Source organism: Protopterus annectens, chromosome 10.part0 (genome assembly GCF_019279795.1).
Source record: "Protopterus annectens isolate FY-2018-M chromosome 10.part0, PAN1.0, whole genome shotgun sequence".
Taxonomy (NCBI): Eukaryota; Metazoa; Chordata; order Ceratodontiformes; family Protopteridae; genus Protopterus; species Protopterus annectens.
In genome coordinates this window covers 853,961,750-853,984,844 of record NC_056744.1, presented here as the reverse complement: position 1 = coordinate 853,984,844, position 23,095 = coordinate 853,961,750, and the positions used below count along the sequence as shown (strand labels likewise).

Here is a 23,095-nt window from a genome sequence, read left to right as displayed (position 1 = left end):
GAAAAAATACTGTGCCCATTAGTTTGTTGTGCCTCTGTCCAGCAGTGACACAGATATGATTCCCGGGGTAAACCTACAATCTCCCATCCACAGGTCTAGGGTGATGAAACCAGATAAAGGGGGAGGGGTTGTAATTATGACCAACACTGACTATTCCACTAATATGTTAGAACTTTTGAATGACACAACAACATACACCAGGGTTTCAAGATATGATGTTAATAGAGCTTACACGAAGATTGACTGGCAGCTGTATGAGTGGTTAGTAGAGGGAGTACTTGACAAGAACTAATATGACTATCTTTTTGTGGGTTCGCCAGTTATTCCCTCCATTTTTGGGATTCCCAAAATCCACAAAAATGTTAATAATCCACCCTTCCGTCCGATTGTTTCGGCCAAGGGTTCAAAAACAGAAGCAATGGCATCATTTGTGGATTTTCATTGCAAACATATTCTAAAAAAACTGCCGCATGTTCTGAGGGATTCCTGGCACTGTCTTGATGTGATTAGGGAAACAGCTCTAGGAGGAGAGTACGTGATGGTCACCATTGATGTGATAAATTTATTTTCCATTATACCCCATGAATTGGGACTTGAAATGTTTAATAACTGTCTTCGAAAACATAGTGGGTTTCACACTGTAAAACGTAGTTTAATTGTTGATATAACTGAAATGGTACTATCAAACAATTTTATTATGTTTGAAGGGGAACATTTCAAGCAGGTTACTGGTGTAGCCATGGGCACCAGGTGCGCACCCACTTATGCCAACCTGGTGTTAGCAGACTGGGAGACACAGTGGGTGTTCACTTCTGAGTATATGCAAAAAGTTATATTATATTTGCACTACTTGGACGATATATTGATTTTTTGGAGGGGGACAGTTGAAGAGATTCTTGATTTTATTAACTATTTAGGTACAACATCTTTTTTAAAATTTACACATAGGATTCATGACGAAAGATGTGACTTTCTTGATATATTATTATTTAAGGACAAAGAAAATGGTACTTTAAAGTCCAACATATATCGCAAAAACACCTACTCCAATTCATTTTTACACTTCCACAGTTGCCACCAATTCTTTCAGAAAAAGAACATTATGAAGGGACAATTGGTAAGGTTGTCAAGACTGATTAGTGAGGACAACCAATATGAGGCTGAAGTGTCTAATTTGTTAAAAATGTTGATGGAGAGAGGTTATCCCCATGACGTACTGTCAAAAATAAGGTTAGAAGTGGGTGAGAAAAGACACACAGTCTTCAAACCAATACTGAGAGAGGGTCTGGTGAAGGATACAACAGACAACACTAGTAATACTATTAACATCAAGGAAGGAGTTGAAGGATGTAATTGGAGGAGGGTGATGGTTTTGCCCTACAATGATGTTGCGGGCAAGACAAAGAACATTATTTATGATACATGGCAATGTGTTCTTACAAATGATGTCACAACTACTTTAGGGACTACACCAACTTTTACATACAGTAGAGGTAACAATTTGAAGGAGTTGATGGAGATGTATGTTAATTTTGATTTATACCGGAACTCTAGGATGAGCAAATGTGGTTTGTGCAGCACATGTAAGTTTATTAACAATGATCCTTATGTAGCAGCGCACAACTTTGGCAGAACAATTAGATGTCCAGGGTTCTGCAATTGCAACACTAAGATGGTGGTATATATTTCCACATGCCTAAGCTGCCCACATTTTATGTGGGGAAAACTATTAGAAAATTAAGGCTCAGGATTTTAGAGAACACAAGAGACATAAGGAATAAAAAAAACACTAATGCTCTTTTTGTGCATAGTCAGAACTGCACTAATTTAAAAAAGTTTTTATTTTTTGTATGGATAGGATTCCACACAATGAGAAAGGTGGGGATGTTAAGACATCAATGGAGGTCAAGGAGTGTTTGTGGCAGCTCAGACAGGATGCATCCAGGACACCAGGCATCAACGAACATATCTCACTATCCAGTATTTTAAAATATAAGTCTTACTGTGTTTAATATGTAATACATTGTTTACACAGAATTATAAACTATATAGTAATATACGAACAAATATTACTTTGTGTACTATGTTATGACAAAAACTACAACCAGAAAACTTTTATTAAAATTGTTTTTATTGTTTCTTATTAGATTGGGAGGGGGTTATACCATTAGATAGTATTAGACATATTCATCATTGTATTACATTAGGTATATTGTTCTTTTTAAAAAGCTTTGTCAGTTTCAACTGTCAGGTGATTTTTGATATTTAAATATTTAATTATTTAACATGTCTAATTGGTTTCAACAAGTGGGTGTGTGTATGAATAGATTTTTAAGAACTTGAATTTGCTTTTCACATTTCACTCTGATGATGCCCATGTTTATGAACGGGTGAAAGTGCTTAGTGAATTTAACTTGACTTTGTACTCACCAGGTCACTGTTCTGTTGTTTTTTCAATTAAAGATTTTTACTATCGTGGAGCCTTTCTGGTTTATGCTTTACCAGTCTATTTTGTTGGCCTTGACATTTGCTAAGTAGGAAGGTGCCTTTTAAAAATTCCTTACATAACTTGGAAGCAGCCAAGCAATACTTTTTGTCCCCTGAATGAAAATTTGATATCACTGTCAACTGTATTTTGATCATGGAAAAACTAGCACTTACTTTAACGAGAGAAGCTAGAAAGTCTAGTATAGCAGAGACAAGGGCAGTGAAAGGATCAATGTTGTTTCAAAGTGCCCAGAATGAAAATCTTTTCATTTGCGGACTGAACAAACCCTAAAAGGCCTTCTGCTTAGTACCATTTCTTTTCATCACTGCAAACAACACTGATTTTATCCAAATGGGCATGATAAGGGATCAAAAATGCAGGCCATGAGTTTTGTTGCAACATTTAAACTGAGGATAGTCACATTCAACTCGGCATCTCCGGAAACGTACAGTGTTCTTTCTTTGGCACTATCTCTCTCAGTTGCCTTTAATTCCCCTTATGCTGTTGCAATCAACACAGAATAACTTCCTCTTCATGTATTATCGGAGCAATGGGCTTGGGAACAATCAATTTCATTTTTCAACTTGCCAGTTGGAAGAATAAATAAAGATCAAAGAACTCCGGATCATAATTGAACATACAAGCTCTTTCAGGCAAGTGTTTCTTTTAGTGATTTGAACATGTGAAGATCGCTTGAATAACTTATCTGGCAGCAACCAGCTAACGTACCTCAAGTAAATACCTGTGTTTTAAGTCAGAGACATAATTATTTGACCAGATCCTAATAATTAATTAGAAATGACCGAGGAAACAACCAGTTTGTACTCAAAGGTACTTTACATTTGTTCTAAATATGAAAGGCTGTACTTCTGGCTGTGCAGTGAAACAAGGGAGAGGGGAAAAAGTGATGGAAGGCAGTATTCCATTCATGTATTTGGTTGAAAGGTTTGCCAGTTAAGCATCCTAATACACAAAAAAGGTTACCTTTATTTATTTATTTATTTTCGTTCACTATCACTCAGGCATTGACATATTTAGTTTGTAGTGGTTTGCAAATGCTACTTAGTCTTGTCAAAGCTCTCATTTTTAACTCAAATAGAACAGAAAATAATGTGCTAAATTCGTGCATGACACTGCTTGGTAGTTTTTTTCCTTAACCTATAGGAACTCATGCACAAGGTAAACATTATAAGTTATTCTGCCAGCTGTCGCAGCCTCCTCCAAGCAACTACCTGTAATAGTAGGTTAACCTGGTTTAGTCCCTCAGTGACCTCATATAGGTATAAGACTGTACTAAATGGAGTAGCGTCTTGAGGCAATAAGATACTCGTTTGATACTTCATTTGATATTTGTCTTTTCTAAGTGAGATTTTGAGGTATGCGCAAGACTAATCACTGTATTCTTAACAGTTAATAGTTGAATTTAATAGCTGCTTTGCGGGGTCTAGCAAATACATACAAAAACCCTGTGTAACATAGGAATGCTTTCCCGTATATTATAGTATTTGGTAAAATTTGCTAAAAATGCAAACATTGAGCTTTATTGCTAAATTCATTAATATACCATAATAAATCAATGGGGATACATTAACTATCATGCTGTTTTCCATGTTGTTTAACATTTCTACATGACCCCAACTATAGTATCAGAAATGGTAGCTTGGTGACCTGGCTTTATCAGCACTTTGTTAACTAGATAACTATTTAAATTCATACGTGAATTATTTGTGACCCTAGCTTAATCAACTACCTATACATGAACTCTATATTGTTAATGCCAACCTTTTTAACCTCACAAGCACGGCTAACTGAAGTGTGATATGCTTCAACTATCTGCTAAAATGAGGTTAGGTTTTTATATAATAGCATTTTGTAGCTGCCTCCTCTTTAGGCAGAAACTACTCATGTTTAATCCAGGCATAAAGGTATTAACTGCTTAGATATGAAGAGTACTCATTACAAACATTTAAAATGGAGCTTAGTAGTAGAGTGTCTTGAGTGAGTGGTACTCCACATCTTGAGTTCAGTGGACTATGTATATATTGCTGTTGCTCTTGATTGTAATGTTATGTTTTTTTGATTACTGTTTTACTGATTCCAAATTGAGTCTTTGTAAGTTAGCCGACATAGTACCTATTTTGCCTAATTGTCTCTCAGTCTTAGTAGGTATGTGGCTAGGCACAGAAGTAGCTCTGAGAGACTTTAGTGCTACAGTAAATTCAAAAGTGTTGAACATCTGTTTCTATATACTCTGCTATGTTATGAGGTAAAAACTGTATTCAAAATGAAACGCTGTACAACAATGGCCAATGAAGTAAACTTCTCATGGAGAATAGGTAGTGTGGTTAAGTGATATAAAACTTTAAAAGTGCAACATATATAGCAAAAAAACTTGCATAAATTTCCAGTACTTAAATTAAATGCACTTACAATATATTCACGCTGTGAATGCAGTTATACCAAAGCGAAATGATGGCTTCAAAGTATCCAATCCTTTTGGTCTGATATACAAAGTATCTACACTGAAGATGTAGTAGCTGCTATGTGACTGTGATGAACTGTGATAACAGCTTAACCAGTCTAACGGATCAAATAAAAGCTTCTAGCTTTAATGGCAGTTAAAATCCTTTTATTGTAGAAAAAGTTAAAATCTTCATGTGAAGTTAAAATCTTGATGAAGAATAAAACAGTCCCTCTGTATTACAAACGATAAGCGCTTTCGGTATCTTCTTCAGATCATAGAGAATGGGACTGGAAGTTCCTTTTTATAGTGCTTGCTTCCTTTACTGTTGGGACAATCATTCAATCATCACACTGTCAGTCAGCTGTTTAAATGCACCAATCCTCTTTCCTCTCAGCTGGGGGTGTTCCATTTCCTATACCTTTTGCTTTTGAGGGGTGTGACCAGTCATGAATTATTAAGCCTGACACACCTCCATGTTAGCTGATAGTTGGTCTTCTAGCTTTTAGTATAAGTTTCAGTGGAATGATGTTATTATGTGCTGATATTGAGCTAGGCTTGAATACAGCGTTTCATTTTGAATACTGTTTTTACTTGTTACTGATAGCTGTACTTTAGCATTACGAGGTACGCTTTCTTTATATGTTATGAGGTAAGGACTTCCAAAATTCACTTTTACAGTACTATGGACCATGTCTACTTTTAGAGAATGTGACAGGTAGATTTATGGAATGTCAAAGGTGTACAGGATAAGAAGAAAAAGAAATTACTTTTACATTTCCTCTACCAATCAATCGCAAATGTTATCTTTCTCCAAGAAGCACACTTACTAAATGAGGATTGGAATAAAGATAGAGATAAAGTTTGGATAACCTCAATTACTGCTTCTGGTAGAAAGACAAACTCAAAAGGAGTAGCTATCCTTGTAAATAAACTTTTAATGAGCCTTTCTTGATTATGGCTATGACAATTTTGGAAGATGGTGTTATTTTCGATGTGTAAATTCTATATCCTGTAGACCCACACTCTTCCTAAATGTATATGGTCTTTGTATAAATCAACATGAATTCATCATACAAATCTAAAACTTATTATTAAAATTTCCAAATCATGACTATGTGATGGGGGTGACTGGAATACTGTTACTGGCCCTTTAAAGGACAGATCTAGCAGGAATAAGTCACACAATGTTCAAGCATCATAGGCTTTAGAAGACCTGATGCTAGACTTTACCCTATCTGATCCTTATTACGCAAAGGATTACTCTAGCTCTGGTGGTAAATGCACATTCTATTCCCCATGTTATAAATCATGGTCTAGGATTGATTTTTTCCTGATCTCAGTTTCCCTACTAAATGAAGAAACAATGTATTCAGCCAGCCCTAGATTCATTTCTGACCATTCTAGAATGACCCTAAAAATGATCCCTCTAAATAATCCTCCAAAAGCTAGAAACTTCCGGACATATTCTTTAAATCCAAATCTTCTAAACAAAGAGGAAGTAGTAAAAGAAATTAATAGTGCATTAGAAGAATTGGAATCCAGTCTTCCAATCTTGGACATTACACTAGATTTTCTATGGGCAGCTAGTAAGGCCAAAATCAGAGGACTGTTGATCCAGAAAGCTTCTTATTACAAAAAGCTCTCAAAAGAAAAAGAAAATATCATGAGGCAGAATCCAGAAAATTGAAAAATCACTTCAAGAAAATTTTACACCAGAGTTAGAGAACCAACTCTTCTCCCAGCAAAAAGAGTTATAGTTACTTCACTCACAAAATCTGTCTTTCCCGGAAATGAAACTCCTTACCAGTTACTCACAGTGGGCTCAGCATCCATCAAAGTTACTTGCTAGGCTTATAAACATCTATCAGAGCCACCCCCCCCCCCCATGATCTCGCAAATTATATATAATAGCGAATTGTTTACTACTAACCAAAAAATACTGCATATATTTGAAAAAAATATATACAGGGAACTATATGGACCCCAAGAAATTCTCTCACCAGACACCCATAGCACTTTCTTTAAAAATCTCAAATTTCCAAAAACTGAAGAACAGCATGTTAAGCTCTTAGAGGCCCCCTTCATGTCAGAGGAAATTGCAGTGGCAATTAATTAAAAGTTTAAAAAGTAACAAAGCCCCAGGCACTGATGGCTTTACATCAAATTTTTACAAAACCTTTGCAACCAAGCTGATCCATTTCTTAAACTCTTCAATCACATTTGTAAGTTCAGCTTCAAATACTTGTATCTAAATAACTCAAAAACTATCTTTATTCATAAACCCAACTCGGACAAAAACAATCCAATAAACTACAGACCAATTTATCTAATTAATGTAGATATTAAAATATTTTCCATGGTATTAGCAAACAGACTTAAAAAGTTCTACCCACAATTATATCCCCAGACCAATCAGGTTTCATGAAGAGGAGACAGACATGGGACAATACCCTTACATTAGATGCAGCTATACAGCTTTTGGAGAAAGATAAGCTCCCCAGACATCTTCTGGCACTAGATGCCACTAAAGCATTTGATAGAGTCAACCTAGACTTCTTGTTTTTGACTTTACAGCAATTTAATATTCCAAATGCATTCATAAATATAATTAAAATATATATAACACTTCGTATACCACATTGGTCATCAATAAATCCTTTTCCAATAAAATAAAATTGGTTAATGGCACAAGGCAAAGTTGTCCCCTTTCACCATATCTCTTTAACATTTATATTGAACCCTTATTCATTTATCTATCGCAAAAAAAACTTTCATTATATACCCAGCATACTGAACAACAAGCTTATTTTAACAGCCTTTGCTGATGATCTCAATATATATTTTCAATTACCTAACACATATTTAGATAAAATTTTAAAAACAATTGACACTTCTCAAAATCATCCAATTATGAAACAAATCCCTCCAAATCTCTCATCTTCACAATTAACCCAATAGGTCACAACCTGTCTCTTTTCCCAGAGATTGAAATTAAATTAAAATATGCATTCTAGTATTTAGGTATAAAGTTTGAGCATAATCAAAAACAAATCCTTTCAAAATACCCTTCTTAAAACTTGGATGAATATTGAACATGACCTGGATAGATGGAAACATACAAAACTTCCCGTCCTATCCAAAGTGACAGTGATAAAAATGAATATCCTTCCCAAAATATTATACTAACTTAATGCAACTAATTATATTATTCCTATAAATGTTTTTAAGAAAATAAATAAAACTTTAATTAAATTCATCTGGTTTCCAAAAACCCCAAGAATTGCTCTATCAAAACGAATGCTTCCAAATAACAAGGGAGGACTAGCTCTACCGGATTTCAAATTATACTATGACATAATATGTGCAAGTCGAATCATTCTAATTGCAGACCACATCTCCAAAAACCCAACCCATTCCCCACAATGGATCAATTTATGGTATGCTCATGTTAGACCTTTAAATATCTATCCCAAATCCTTACCTTTCATGGATAAATCCATTCAAAAAGACATAAAATTACATAAACTAATCAAACACAAAATCAAAACATTTCAAAATCTCCTCTCTGGTCTCCAGTTAGCAAATGCACTTTTCCTGCAACAACAAATCCATCTTAACCTAAACCTGAAATTAGGCAACAAAATGATAAACTTGGATCAGTACCCACAAATTAAAAGTTATACTGTCTGGGACTTTTATAGATAGATAACTCTTTAAAGGATATCAAAAACAACTTTAACCTAAATAACAAATATACAATAATACTGAGACAAATTAAAGAGCTGCTGTCTACTCTCAGAGATATCCCAGATGGGATAGAGGAAGAAATAAAAGTGTCACAATCTCTAATGAAATTTTTAAAACTTAAAAACAAGATGTTATCGGTTTCATACAAGTTAAGTTCTGCTATTAAGTACCAATTTTCTCTCACATATGCTCACTATTGGAGGACAAAAACCCTAGGTTAACTGACGCTCAACTCTCTCAGGCTTTTAATAATACAAACAAATTCTCTCCATACAGGAAAGTGGTGTATACCAAGTTAATGATTAACAATAATGCCTACTATATGCCAGAACGTTTAAACAAATTCTTCCCAAGCAACTCCCCTTTTTGTCCTTTCTATCAATCACAGTTGGCTGACCTCTTGCATATTCTCTGGTACTGTAAATATGCACAAAACCTATGAAACTCATTAAGGACAAAACTTGAGAAAATGGGATACGGGAAATCTACCCTATCTTGGGAATTTGCTATACTGCATGTGAGTCCAGTTGATATGCTCAAATCAGACTTGATTATCCATATTGCTATCTTTGAGTTAGTCAAACTTTATAGCACCCAAAACTGCCTAGACAGGACAAAAATAGAATGGAAAGGTTTCACGAACATGGCCTCTAAATATATTATGTCCCACAAGCTCATTATAGGTAATAGAAACAAGTGCGTAAACTATCTCAAGCTTTGGAATACTATTCTAGAACACATATTAAAATAAGTTATACCATGAATATATATATCAACCTGTCCCATGGTTTTTCATTTCTGATTCTCATAGCAACAAAATGACTAGTCATTATTTTTATCAATGTGTAGCACTGTCTGTAAATTTGTAAATAGTTGTATATATGTTGTGTAAAAATATCTTCTCATTCACCACTTATTTCTTAACCTATGCCTGTTATACCTCAATCACTCTAAATGCATGTTTCTCCGATTTGATTTCTTAGAAATTAGAATTTAGATATTTTAAGATAAGAAGTTAAAAAGCATATATTTGCTACTTGTCATATCAAGGTGTATCTGTTTAACAGTGAATGTCATTTTGAATTGTTTTTTTTGTACACCAAACACTGGAAAATACAATAAAATAAATGGTGGGGAAAAAAAGAAAATCGTTTCCATTTACTCTTGTAAATCCTTTTAGTGGAGTCTTTTTTGCAAGGATAACAGTATGGCACATTCTGGGGAATCCTTTTAGTGTAGTCTTTTTTGCAAGGATAACAGTATGGCACATTCTGGGGAAGAAAGCCTGGGCTGTCTGGCTATTAATGGAACTGAAGAAACTGTGCAGTTAGTTTGAGGGCTGGGATATTGGGATGATTCATCCCCAAGGGATGTGAAAGAAGGTCTGGACTTGGTTTCAGTATCCAGGGAGGATAATAAAGATGAGACCAAAGGAAGGGTAATCACACCTGGCAAGGTCAAAAAGGGACAATGAGGATGACCAATTTCTGCAACTAACTGGCTTTCTGTTAGAGTCTTGGAAACAGAGGTACTGGGGGATAGGCATAAAGGAGACCAGAGGGTCAAACGTGGACTAGAGCCTATCTTGGTGACTTCTCCAGAGGGGGGATCAGGGCAAGATACCTGCTGGATTTCTTGCAGTGGGGAGATGCAAAGAGATCAGACATGGTTGGCTCCAATGGTAGAAAATTTTCTCTACTACTGATTGATTGAGAGACCACTCCTGAAGTATCAGAATGAACCTACTGAGTTTTTCCACTAGCATGTTGGTTTTCCTCGGAAAGTGCTTTCCTACTAGAAAGCAGTTGGAGGAGATCACCCATTGCCACACTCTCATGGCTTCTCACCAATCGAGTTTCCCCTTGTTTGTTGATGTACCAGACCACAGATATGTTGTCGGTTTGAATAGCAATGGTCCCTACAGGAAAAGCATCTTGGAATGCCTGCAACACTTAAAGGACTGCTCTTATCTCCAAGACCTTGATATACAAACTGGGCACTTGAGGGTACCATGTGTCTTGGACCATCCTTCCAAGAAATGCTCTCCCACCCCAGTTTGAGGTATCTATGGTCACTGCAGTCAATGGGAGAGATAGAATGAATGACCAACCTAGGAAGATGTCATCTGACTGGACTCACTGGTGAATATGGTGTTTGCATATTTGACTAAGTTAGACTGGAAATAATAGGGGCTGTTGAAGAAAAGACCACTGAACAGCTAGTGTCCACTGAAGGACACCCATAAAGTAGCAGGCTAAAGGGACTAAAACTATGGCATAGAGTCTAAAGCCTGAAGAATTAGTCTGGCAGGAGGAGCAGGATGAGATAGAAGTTGAAGAACCTGAGATCTGAGTGCGCATACATGGTAAGGAGGTGAGGAAGCAATCTAACATGTGTTCAGATGGGTACCAATTAATTCCAGGCTCTGTACTGGTCTGTTTGTATTTGACAAAATTGACTGGTATACCTAGTGATTGACAAATCTGGAGCAAATAGTCCCTGGACTGCTCTAGGAGATGCATGGTTGGGGTGGTGAGAAGCCAGACATCTAAATAAGGAAATACTCCAGAATCCTTTGGTCTCAGATGAGCTGCTACCACTGCCCTACACTTGGTAAACACCCTGGGGGCTGTGGTGAGTCCAAAGGCCAGGGCTCTGAACTGGTAGTGACTGGCTCCCAGCCAAAGGTATGTGTCTCCGAGAGCACTTGCCTATTTTGGTGTGATAGTACGAGTCCTGAAAATCGATGGTGCACATCTAATCGTCCTTGTGTAGAAGAGGTAGAATGGACTGAACTGTGACCATTTGGAAGTTTGACTTCTTCACAAATTGGTTTAATTTGTTTAGATCCAAAAGTGATCTAAGGTCTCCTGTCTTCTTTGACACTAAAAAGAATCTTGAGTACGTTCCAAATTCTGTTTGGTCTGGAGGGACCTCCTGGATGACTCTTGTCTAGCAGCGTTTTAATTTCTTGTGCTACAGCATCCCTCTAACTGGGTGGATCATCAGAGATCTTCTTTCTTTCTTTTAAAAATGGGAATATGGGAAAAGGAAATGAAGTAACCTATGGGGATTATTTTTAGCACCCAAGTATCTTTTGTTTTAGCAGCCTAGGCTTCCCCAGACGATGAAAGGAAAAGAATATGAAAATAAAATACAATTATGGAAAGTGAAATTTAATGAGATTGATGGAAACAAAAAAATTGGGTACAACAATATCATGGAATATCTTTGAAAAAAATTAAAAGAAGAAATAAAAATGCTATAAACAATATTAGAAAAATATTTTAGAATGCATATGAGGCAGGGGATTTCCTGTAGAGAATTGTGTTGGATAAGTTTATTATTATTTATTTACATTTGTTGACCGGGAGAGTCCGACTGGACACAGGTCCATTTTCAGAGGAGGCCCGGGGAGAAAAGCTCCACATTAAGTATTATTTGCATTATACAGTTAAAAAACATAGCATTTAAATATAGACATTAGTCCAGCTAAGGATTAAAGACAAGAATAAAACATAGATGTAAAACAGCTGTAGAACATGGTACAATTTTAAAATATGGTGACATATACTAAACATGGTTACAAATGTAGTTGAGATTCATCAGTGAACAATTGATACAATCTGTTTTTGAGGTACATAACAGCCATTAGCAGATGTTGCTACAAGAAGTTAGTATTATATGGTAGATAGCTGGGAACATGAGTAGCCAAGCTTGCTAAGAGTAGGTTGTTGATAGGGGGCCGAGAGAGTTAGTGGGTGGGTGGAGTGGATGGTATTAGAGGGGGTGGGGTTGCAAGGGCATATCTGGCAAGTTTTTAAGTGTGATTTTAGTAAGGATTTGAAGTGAGTGCAAGAAGTTACAGAGGTAATTGAGGATGGGAGGGAGTTCCAGAGTTTGGCTATAGTGCAGGAGAATAATGCTTCTCCAGCACTTAATTGCTCTTGTGATCTGTAGGAGGTTTCTGTGGCTGGATCCTAGTGGTCTCGTGGTTATGTAGGGTTGGAGTAGATTCTGGAGGGATGGGACTTTTAGTGGTTGGTTTATTAGTTTGTGGGTGAGTTGGTACCATTGAAGGAGGTGGGGGAGCTCTAGCCAGCCCAGTTCTGCTAGTGAGAGACAGTGGTGAGTACGGAAGGAAGCCCCTGTGGCAAATTTAGCGATTTAGATCGCATTGTCTAAGGTTAGTAAATATTGGAGAGGTGTAGAGTAGGGTAGAGCTAAGATGAGAATTTGCTACCGAAATTTTAACTGCTTTGATAAGTAGTTGCTGATTTCTATATGATGCTCCTAGTTTTTTGTGCACATTTTTAATGGTCATGGAAATGTGATTGTCAAAGTTCAGTTTATTGTCTATTTCTACTCCTAATAATTTGGTATGTTCTGTAGGATGGATGGTGGTGTTGTCTTTTGCTGTGATGTTAAAGTGAGAGCTGTCTAGGGTAAGTTTGCTGGGTTGGAAGATTAGTAATTTTGTTTTGTTTGGGTTGAGTATTAGTTGGGCATCGGATAACCAAGTTTCAATAGAAGAAAATGCTTCCTGTGTGACTTTTTGCAGTTCGGGTAGGGAGTGGGCTGTGCAGATGATGGTTGAGTCATCTGTGTATTGTATGAGTGTGTCATGTGTTGTGGCTGAGGCTAGATTATTGGTGAAAATAGAGAAGAGTAGGAGTCCCAGGATGGACCCTTGGGGAACCCCTATGGAGACTGGTAGTTGGGAGGATAGGTTGTCCTGCCAAACAACTGCTTGTTGGCGGTCAGATAGGTAACTCTGAAACCAGATGATGACTGGTTGAGAGAAGGATAGGTTATTGAGAAGAGAGATGAGTTGTTTGTGTGGGACCATGTTGAAAGCTTTAGAGAGGTCTAGGAAGGTAGCTGAAGAGAGATAACCTGCATTTTTATTTTGTAGGATAGTATTAGAGAAAGAGAGTAAGACAGTGGTGGTGCTATGGTTAGGTCGGAAACCGTGTTGTGTGTTGGAGAGGAGGTTGTTAGCAAGGAGGTGATCTGAGACTTGAGAATGAATGCATCTCTCTAGTATTTTGGAGTGGCGAGAGAATAGCTATGGGGCGGTAATTGGTTAGATCTGTGGAGGGGCCTCCTTTGTGTAGGGGAATTATGTGTGAGACTTTCCATAGTGTGGGAACATAACTTTCTGACAGAGATCTGTTAATCAAGAGTGATACGGGGTAGGCTAGAGAGTCAGCTGCAAGTTGAATGTATTCACTTGGGAGGTTGTCTGCTGCTAATCTGGTGGTTTTAAGTTTAGCTAGTAGTTGTTTTATTTTGGAGGTAGGAACAGGAGAGAAAGAGAAGCTAGTGGGGAGATTGTTAGTTATAGTTGATGGTGTGGGTTTATAGGGGGGGTGTTGTGCTGTCTAGCTAGTGATAGTATGGTTTGTGTGAAGTGATTGTTGAAAGAGGTAGCAATATTTTCGGAGGAGTTAAGTTAGGAGTGGGTGTACTTACTTTACCTGGGTGGAGGATGGAGTTTATTGAGGACCAGAATTGTTTGGGGTTATGTTTGGAGGAGGTAAAGGCAAACTGGTAGTATTGGATTTTGTCCTGTTTTATAAGTTTTTTTGGTTCTATTGCATAGTTCTAGGAATTTTTGCCTAGTAGAGGGGTTTTGGTTTTGCATCAGTTGTCCCAGGCTTTATCCCTGTTTTTCATTTCAGACTTGGTGTTTTTTGTAGCTATGGGGATGGTTTGGCTCTAGTTCAGGAACGTCTTATGGGGGCATGGTAATTAAGGATGCTTAGGAATGTTTTATTAAAGTAGTCAACTGCATCATCTAGTTTGAGGTATTTTAGAGGTTGGCAGTTACAGTCTTTTAGGGATGAGCTAAATGAGAGAGGGTTGATGTTAGTTTTTTTGCATATTTGATGGTAGATGATGGGATTTGCTTTATAAAGGTGTTTTCTTAGTAGGAAGGTTGGGGAGTGATCACTGAGGCTGAGAGATAAGCAGCCTGCTATATATGACTGGGGGCTCTTATTGACTAGTATCCAATCAAGTGTAGTGTGTTTGTTGGAGTTATTTATCCTAGTAGGTGACTGGACTAGTTGGGTGAAGCCACGAAGATTTACATGATGGGTTGGGTGTTTGCTACAGCAGAATTGCCAGTCAGTGTTGAAGTCTCCTAGAATTAAAGTTTCTTGGGGTAGGTGGTGGGTAGTCCAGCTGAGGAGGTTTTCGAGTGGAGGGATGTTGTGGCCAGATGGGAAGTAGCAACCTATTATGTTTAGGGTTTTATTTTGGTTTATTTTAAGGTTGGTATATATTATTTCGTCCTTACCTATTTGGGGAGCTGCTAACTTTAGGATCTGGATGTCTAGATGCTGCTTAAATATTATAGCTATACCACCTCCCTTTTTTGTTTAGTTGGTCTACTCTTAGTATATTGTAACCGGTAGGAAGGATTTGCTCATTAGTAATGTGTGGTTTTAACCATGTTTCTGTAAGAATCACTACAGGAGTAGAAGTCTATAGTGGCATGGAATTCATGCACCTTGTTGCATATACTTCTAATATTTAGGCTTATCAGAAGGCGGTTGGTTGGCTTTCTATTGGGTGTGATTTGGGAGAAGATGTGGTTTGTAGTCTGCTTATGAGGGGAGGGGTTGGAGATTGCAGGGCCAGGATTAGGATGGATGTCTCCACTGAGTGCTAGGTTGGATATGGATGAGATTATTAGTTTTATCAATTTCTGTATATGCTTGCTTATAAGGGAAGTTATTTGATTGTGTTCTGTTGGTAATAGGTATGTTGGTAGGGTTATGTTAGGTTGTGGGGTTGTTTTTAGTTTAGGTATTGTGGTCTGTAGTCTATTATAGAGGGTGTATTGGGAAGGTTGTTGACCTGATGAAAGAGTAGTAGAGTAGAGGTGGGATATGAGTGGTGGTACAGTGGTAGTGGTTGAGTGCGGGAATGGTGGAGGTTTGGTAAGATGTGATGTATGCAAGGAGTGTGCATGCAGTGAGTATAGGTATGGTGTGCTTGTACATATTAGCTGAGTAGGAGGGATAGTAGTGAGAAGCTGTAGGAGGAAGTATAGGTGTGGTGATGTTATAGGTTGTTTGAAGGGTGGGAGGGGTTACTGTTTGTAATAAAGGTAGGATGACTGGGGGTGGGTGAGAATTGGGGGCAGGGAGGGGGAGCATAGCGGGCAATAGATGAAGGAAGACTATCAGTAGGTTTATAGGTTATAATGAAAAGTGCTGGCCCTGATTAGGCTGCAATTGTTCTTGTGGGGAAGAGGAGGATCAGAATAGACCAGAAAAGTGGTGGATAGCCAATAGTATGATGAAAAGGGCAGGCCCTGATTTCACATATATTCAAGTCTACAGAAACAATAAGAAAAGGCAGTAGGTACTCTGACCTGCTTATTTTGCATACCTGTCTTATTGAAATAAAATAAGCCAATTTTACCAAGGAGTTATGTGGAAATTAGGAAGACAAGAATTTATAAGAGAAAATGTTTAGTAGAAGTAGAGAAACAGCAGAGCATACAAATAGTACAGCATATAAAGACAGATTGCAGTTAGAAGTACAGAATGGGGGGGGCAGCTAATGTTCTGAAACAATAAGGAAAATCAGTAGGTACTTTGGACTTACTTGTTTTGCATACCTTTCTTTACAAATAAAATAAACACTTGTAACCAGGAGTATGTGGGATTTAGAAAGACCACAAGTTATAGGAGAAAGGGTTTAGTAATACTAGAAAAACAGCAGGGCATTCAAATAGTTGAAACAGCTTGCAAAGGGAGACTGCTGTTAGGAAGTACAGTATGGGGAGGAGGCAAGCTAACGTCCATGATGGAGTGTTTTAATTAAAAATAGAAATTAAACAACAGCTAGCAATTAATTTTGCCTGGAGGATAAAACATACTTTTTGTATATTTTGAAAATAACACTCATTCCAAGGTTGCCTGGTTCTGTTAAAGCGCACTGCAGGCCAATAGATTGAACTTGGCTTGGTGAGGATCCAGGGAAAGTAGAATTAAAAGGAGAAGTTTTTATATATTTTGAAAATAACACTCATTCCAAGGTTGCCTGGTTCTGTTAAAGAAAATAACACTCATTCCAAGGTTGCCTGGTTCTGTTAAAGAGCACTGCAGGCCAATAGATTGAACTATGAAATATAACATGTTGGAAGAAAGAAATTATGAGGAGTGTAATGAAGAAGAAACAATAAAACATTCCCAAAGATTCAGAAATAACCCCACTGCTGGTGTTAGAAGCTGCAACCAAAATCGTCTATTTCCATGACCTCAGAAAATGTGATTCAAAGACATGTTAACTGCAAAGTGGAAATACCTAATTATCAGCTAATATGCATGCCTCTGAAACATCTGTAACTACCACAAGTGCAAATCATTGCTTTCCTATGGTAGCTATCACTGGCAGCCCATGCATCACTTGGGCACAGGCATATCCCCATTCACTCTCTCACACACACACACACACACACACACACACACACACACACACACACACACACACACACACACACACACACACACAAACCCATACACACATTCACTCACTCACTGATATACTTATTTGTCCCCAAGTTGACACCCCCAGTTTCTTTTTTGTCCCTGCCCCGTAAATCACAGATCATTACAGTCAGTCAATAATGCCAGACATTAAAGTTTCATTCGTCTTCTTGTTTGTAAAGTGCATCATGATGCTAGACCTGTTGCTCTATTAACTTTTTAAGTGAGTCCAAATAATAGTTTAGAACTGGCTCTGATTTATACAACATTCCTGATGCTGCCTCTTATATGTGTCCTGCCTCTCTTAACTCATAGATTGGTTCAGTCAGTAAATAATGCCAGATATTAGAGTTTCATACTTTTTTTTATAAAGTATACAATATATTTTAATATAAGCCATCCTCAGTTAGTGTAGGGGACTAAGGCTCTGGTGCCCCAAGGATGCAAGGTTCAAAACTCTCCCCACCCTTTTATTTTAACCCTTATTAAGACGTAAGGTAAAATATTAAAGATTATCCCTGCTCTCCAGTAGTGGTGCAGAAAGCTAACGTAATAAAGGAGCTCTGTGTGTGTGTGTGTGTGTGTGTGTGTGTGTGTGTGTGTGTGTGTGTGTGTGTGTGTGTGTGTGTGTGTGCGCTGAGGATTCAGGGCTTGAAATGCACCCATCCCTTTTACTTTAATCCCCCCCCCCAAAAAAAATTAAATTAATATGTAAGAGTTTCCCTGGGGTTCAGTGTTAGTGCCAGAGGGCTAAAGCTCTGCTAAAGAACTGTTTGCTAATGCCGATAATACAGGGCTTCTACCTTATAACTGCCTTTTTAGGACACAATATAAAGAGTATCCCTGGTGTTTAGTGTTCCCTCACCCTATGTCTTTCTTCCTGCAAAACTTGTTTCATAATCCTTTTAAGTGCTTTTAGGACATGATATGAAAAAGTATCCCTACTACCTAGTGTCCCCCCAGTATTGCAGGATTTGTTTGTTAGTCTGCAGGAGTGGGAAGGTATAACAGCCCCCCCACACACACACCATCTGAATGCACTCAAGAGATATATTTATTCACCCATATACACAAACATACACAACAGCTACCCTATCTATCCTCTAACTGAATACCTCTGCTGCAACCATACAGGCAGACATACACATGTAATGGAGGCCAGTTATCCCTCTTCATATACTCACACATGCAGCCACACACACGTACACACACACACACACGCACACGCACACACACACACACACACACACACACACACACACACACACACACACACACACACACACACACTCATACTACCACTAACTTGCTACTAAACTCGCTGGCACTTACCTTTAACATAACCTCACCCACTGAAAGCAATGGGTGAATGTAAGCTTTTTACCATGTTCATTAACACTGCTGTCCAAGGTAACAAGGCAATTCTGTAAATCACTTAGCTGAGTAAATGCCTTACCACAGGCAAATACCGGCAAATGACCATAGGGGCCTTTTAAGCCTAGCCATGCATCCCAAATATATCTGACAAATTTTGGTACCCTAAGGTTATTTTAAGGGTCTGGGTGGTCAAGAATTTACAGGCTGCCTCTGTCTATTAGAAACATAGGTGCCAGTCCAGCGGTGAATTTCTGATTCCCAATCCAGTGGTCCAAGTTACGCTTAAATTAGGTTAGAGAAGAACCCTGATTCATATGTATGGGAAGACCGTTTCAGAAATGGGGTAGTTTCTGAGACATATACCTATCCCTCCAACATGTCCTATTTATGTTGCAGGCAAGGCTTAGGTCCTTAGTTTGGTTAATTCTGATGGTATTTGTTTTGCAGATATGCAGAAGGTCCATCACAGCTGGTTTCTCATCTAGGCAAATGTCTGACTGCTTGAGTCACTGACACAGACACTGAGTTAATGTGAAAAGGAATTAATGCAGTTTATCTATAATAGCTATCACAAAATGAGAAAAGATGCATAAAAATACTAGTCATTCCACTCTCTCATACCAGAGAGGATCACTGCAATGACTATGGCCTTAAAAGAGATTTAAGGTAACAAAGGTGTGGTGCATTGTCAGAGGTAGTATTAGAGTTGTGTGAAGAAAGCTGTTTGCCATGTTTGGTGCCTAGCAGTGAGATAATCTCACCCATTGAAATGTGTAGATTGAATAATCCCTGGTCAACATTTTAGGGGTGGGAGAATTATTTTTGTCTTCCTGGCAGCTGACCAATGGCTGAGTCCTGGTGTCTCTCCTAAATCACTGGAACTACCTAGCTCTTCTATACTTCTTGCTCCACTAGCTTGGGGGTTGGCAAGGAGACTGAGGCATCCAGGTGCTCTGTCACATTGGTGCTTACAGAATTTTTTTAATGTGTATTACTCACCCCTGCACATGCTCCATAACACCCAAGGCACGGGACATGTAATCGGCATCAGTACAAACTGTTTCTCACTTCCCCAACAGCAGACGTTCACCAAGATGCCCTGCCCAAACTCAAGAAGCACCTTGCTGTTGTTTCACCAGTCTCCACCATGGAAATGAAACCACAAAAGGGTTCCGGTAGCATATGCCATTCCCTTCCTCCCACGATGGGCACTGCTATCCACTCTTTGCAAGAGCCTTTGATGCCTTAGCTGTTAATTGAACTTGAGTCACCTGGGCCACAGTTAGAGCTCTATCCTTCTACATGATAGTGTTGGCAAATAAAACAGCAAATTTGGTTCAAGCTAATTTGATGCAGTTTATTGTACATATTATTATACAGTTTCATTTGCAATGCAGAAATATGCATATTTCACAAAATGTAGTATGGATACAATTCTGTTGCAAAAATCAAATATAATTTATGGCAATACCATTACATTAAAGATTTTTCTGTAAGAAGAAATACTCATTTTAAATACCTGCTCTCAATGGTATCTGCTCCATTTAACATCAATACATACTTTTCTTTTGTTTGGGATCTTGTCATGATAACTGCTGTAGCTGTAGAGTCAAACTGAACAAAAATAAGTATTTACTATGTCTGTACATAAATTCCCCCAAGCACTATCCAAAAAGTATACGTGTAGCAATAAAAGAAATCTAGAAGCTGTGAAAAACAAATATGCTCCATAACCCGTATAACAAACTCCATTTTATTTCTAAATAGCAGAACAATGGCAGAATATAATAGATAGTTTTCATACTGTCAGCTGATCAGAGAGAGGACCCTCCTAGCTGAGTCATTTCTTACATTTATCCTGTCTTCTATTTCAGTTTTAAATTTGTCATTTTTTTGAATGCTCCTGTGCTCATGTGTATCTGTTTGAGGGGAGGGGGACTTGCCCTTTGTTGGTGCACACTGTGTCTTCACATGCTACACTTAAACACAGCACCTAAACTCAAATCCTGTCAATTCTCTTTGTGAGCACATTTAATGAAACTCATGAAAAAGCAAAGAAGATTATTCACCTGCATTTTTGAAAACAATACAAAAATACAGTTATCCAGCTAAAATGAAACTTCAGCAGCACTCACTCTATGAAAAAGCCATCCAAGCACAAAGGATATTGGACTGGTATATGACATACACCAAGAAGGGTCCCCTTTGCAGATCAAATGAAACTGAAAAATATATCATTTATATCTAACACTGGAAACTCAAACATATTGGTCAATGACTGGACTGAATTCCAAGCGATAAATCCATCAGGGTGAATGGAGATGGAGGGCAGCCAAAAAGACTGAGTGCTGAAGTATGGAGGCACCAAAAGAGGATCAGTTCCTGGAGTAATGGCCCAGAGACTAATATTTAGTAAAGATACATCTCAGCAACCATCTGCTACAGCACAGATGCCTGCAATGGGAACATTTTAAAGTAAGTAATGAAAGCTGTCATACCACTAATGAAGTAGACTTTTATAGAAGCATTTCCAATATGTAGTGAGCCAGGTGATAAATAGAAAGCAATACAGCTGACAGTCCACTTGGAAGCATCTGCTAGGTGACTGATATCCTTTCTTTCCATTGAACAAAGGATGTGAACAGTTATTCCATCATACTAAACTCATGTAACTTGTTCAGGTAAAATATAAGCTAATTCTGCATAGTCAGGGTGTGAAGGTCTCCCTCTACTTCGATTTCTGCCCTGATTAAGAAAATAGGTAAGTATGCACTGTTTTAGGGATAATTTAGAAACCACATTTCAGAAGAAAATGTCAGTTGGTCCTGAGGAATCTTACTTTTTGCAACCAGATATTGTTCCCTGAGCACCACAGCCTGTAGCTTTCTTTCAGATTCTGAAAGAAGAGGTGACAAACATCAGAAAAAATCAACTTCAACAATGCCAAACAAACTGGTCTGAATGGAAGACAAGGAAACCTGTTAATCATAAAGTTCAAATCCTTTGGAGGTGACAGGTCCTTCAAAGATGGGAGGAGATGAAAAACACCTATAAGGAAATCAGTGACTAGGCAGTGCTAGTCAACTTGTCCTCCACAGGGTAATAACTAGCAGAAATAACTCACAGATGCAAAATGACCATGGAATACCTGACACCCAAATCATAAAAGTACTTTTAAAAGGGTTTATATTACATGATCGAAACCGTAGGTTATCGAACACCTAAAGGTTGACCACTAAATGTCGAACACTTAAGATTGAAAATGGCCATTTCCACATAGGGAAACAATGCTGTTGATCAAATTAAAAAAAAAAAAGGTGTAAACAGAAAAAAAGTGGGGGGCTTCGCCCACCCACATCCCCCCTAACCAAATATACCAACTCCGAGATCGCTCTACAGGGGAGAAAGAACAAAATCCGTGTAACGGCCAAATTACTTGTTTCCTTGAGTTGAAATGGCCATTCACAGTTTTCAGACTTTGACATTTAGTGATCGACCTTTAGGTGTTCGATAACCTAAGGTTTCGGTCACATAATAGGGAACCCTTATAAACAGCTAGGATGGCCTGCAAATTATGAAATGGTGAAATTCTGGTGGAGAATGTTTTCCGTTTCGCAGTGTACACATGTTGGGTGGAAGGTTTCCTGGCAGCTAAAATCCCTAATGATAGCCCAGTAGGAAGGTCCAGTGGGATCAGATAATTTGCTACTAAAGTCAGGCTCTGCAGTGGAGCTGGTTGTCTTCCCATAAATGAAGGATTCTTTTGGCTAGAAATGGGAGTCTTCTATATCACCTGGAACCTGTAGGCTGAAACCAGTCCTTCCCAGCCACCAGGGTGCAATGAGAACTTTATTTGTTTTTTCATTCTCTGAACATTATCAGGCCTAGAATCACAGGAAGTGGCAGGAAGGCATATCAGAATCTCTGTCTTGTAAAGGGTTGTAGAATAATTCCACTATAAACTCCCCTTTTCTGCTACACTTTGAAAAACTGTGTAAGAAGCACAATATGTTTGATATAATGCTCTGCCACCTTGCTTGCTTGCTTAGGCATGAGAAGACAACTGGATTTTTATAACAAATTAACAGCAACCCCAGAAGCAACTTCTCCTCCAAGGCCTTTAGGATCAGAAGGACTGGTCATAGCTACAACTGGCTGATGTGGAGCCTCCTATCTGAGGGGGTAATTCTCTTGAACTACAAAGAAGCCAGCACTCTCCATCAGCAAAACATCTGTCCTTAGTAAGTGCGATAAGTTCTGATGCAGGGCTAGGAGACCCACAAAGTCTAGTGGAAAATGTTTACCACTCTAATGCCCAGACACAAGGGAAGTATGGCATTTATAAGAGACAGATCTCTCAACTGTCCTTATTTTGTAGGGATGCTCTTAATTTTTCCCAAAGTTTTGTTTCATTCCTCCCAAAATTGGAAACCATTTTGAGAATTTCTAAGATAATTATTTTATTTATTTATTTATTTTATTTTACATTTGTTGATCGGGATACTCCGACTG

At 38.1% G+C, this 23,095-nt stretch overlaps 1 protein-coding gene across 1 annotated transcript in view; it reads right to left on the bottom strand.

Moving 5' to 3' along the window:
• Positions 1-23,095, bottom strand: part of HFM1 (helicase for meiosis 1) — a 3,254,758-nt gene that overhangs the window by 1,684,128 nt on the left and 1,547,535 nt on the right. The window contains exon 13 of the mRNA XM_044086815.1: positions 20,103-20,197. Coding sequence (XP_043942750.1) covers positions 20,103-20,197 — 95 coding nt within the window. The remainder of the gene's footprint in view (positions 1-20,102; positions 20,198-23,095) is intronic.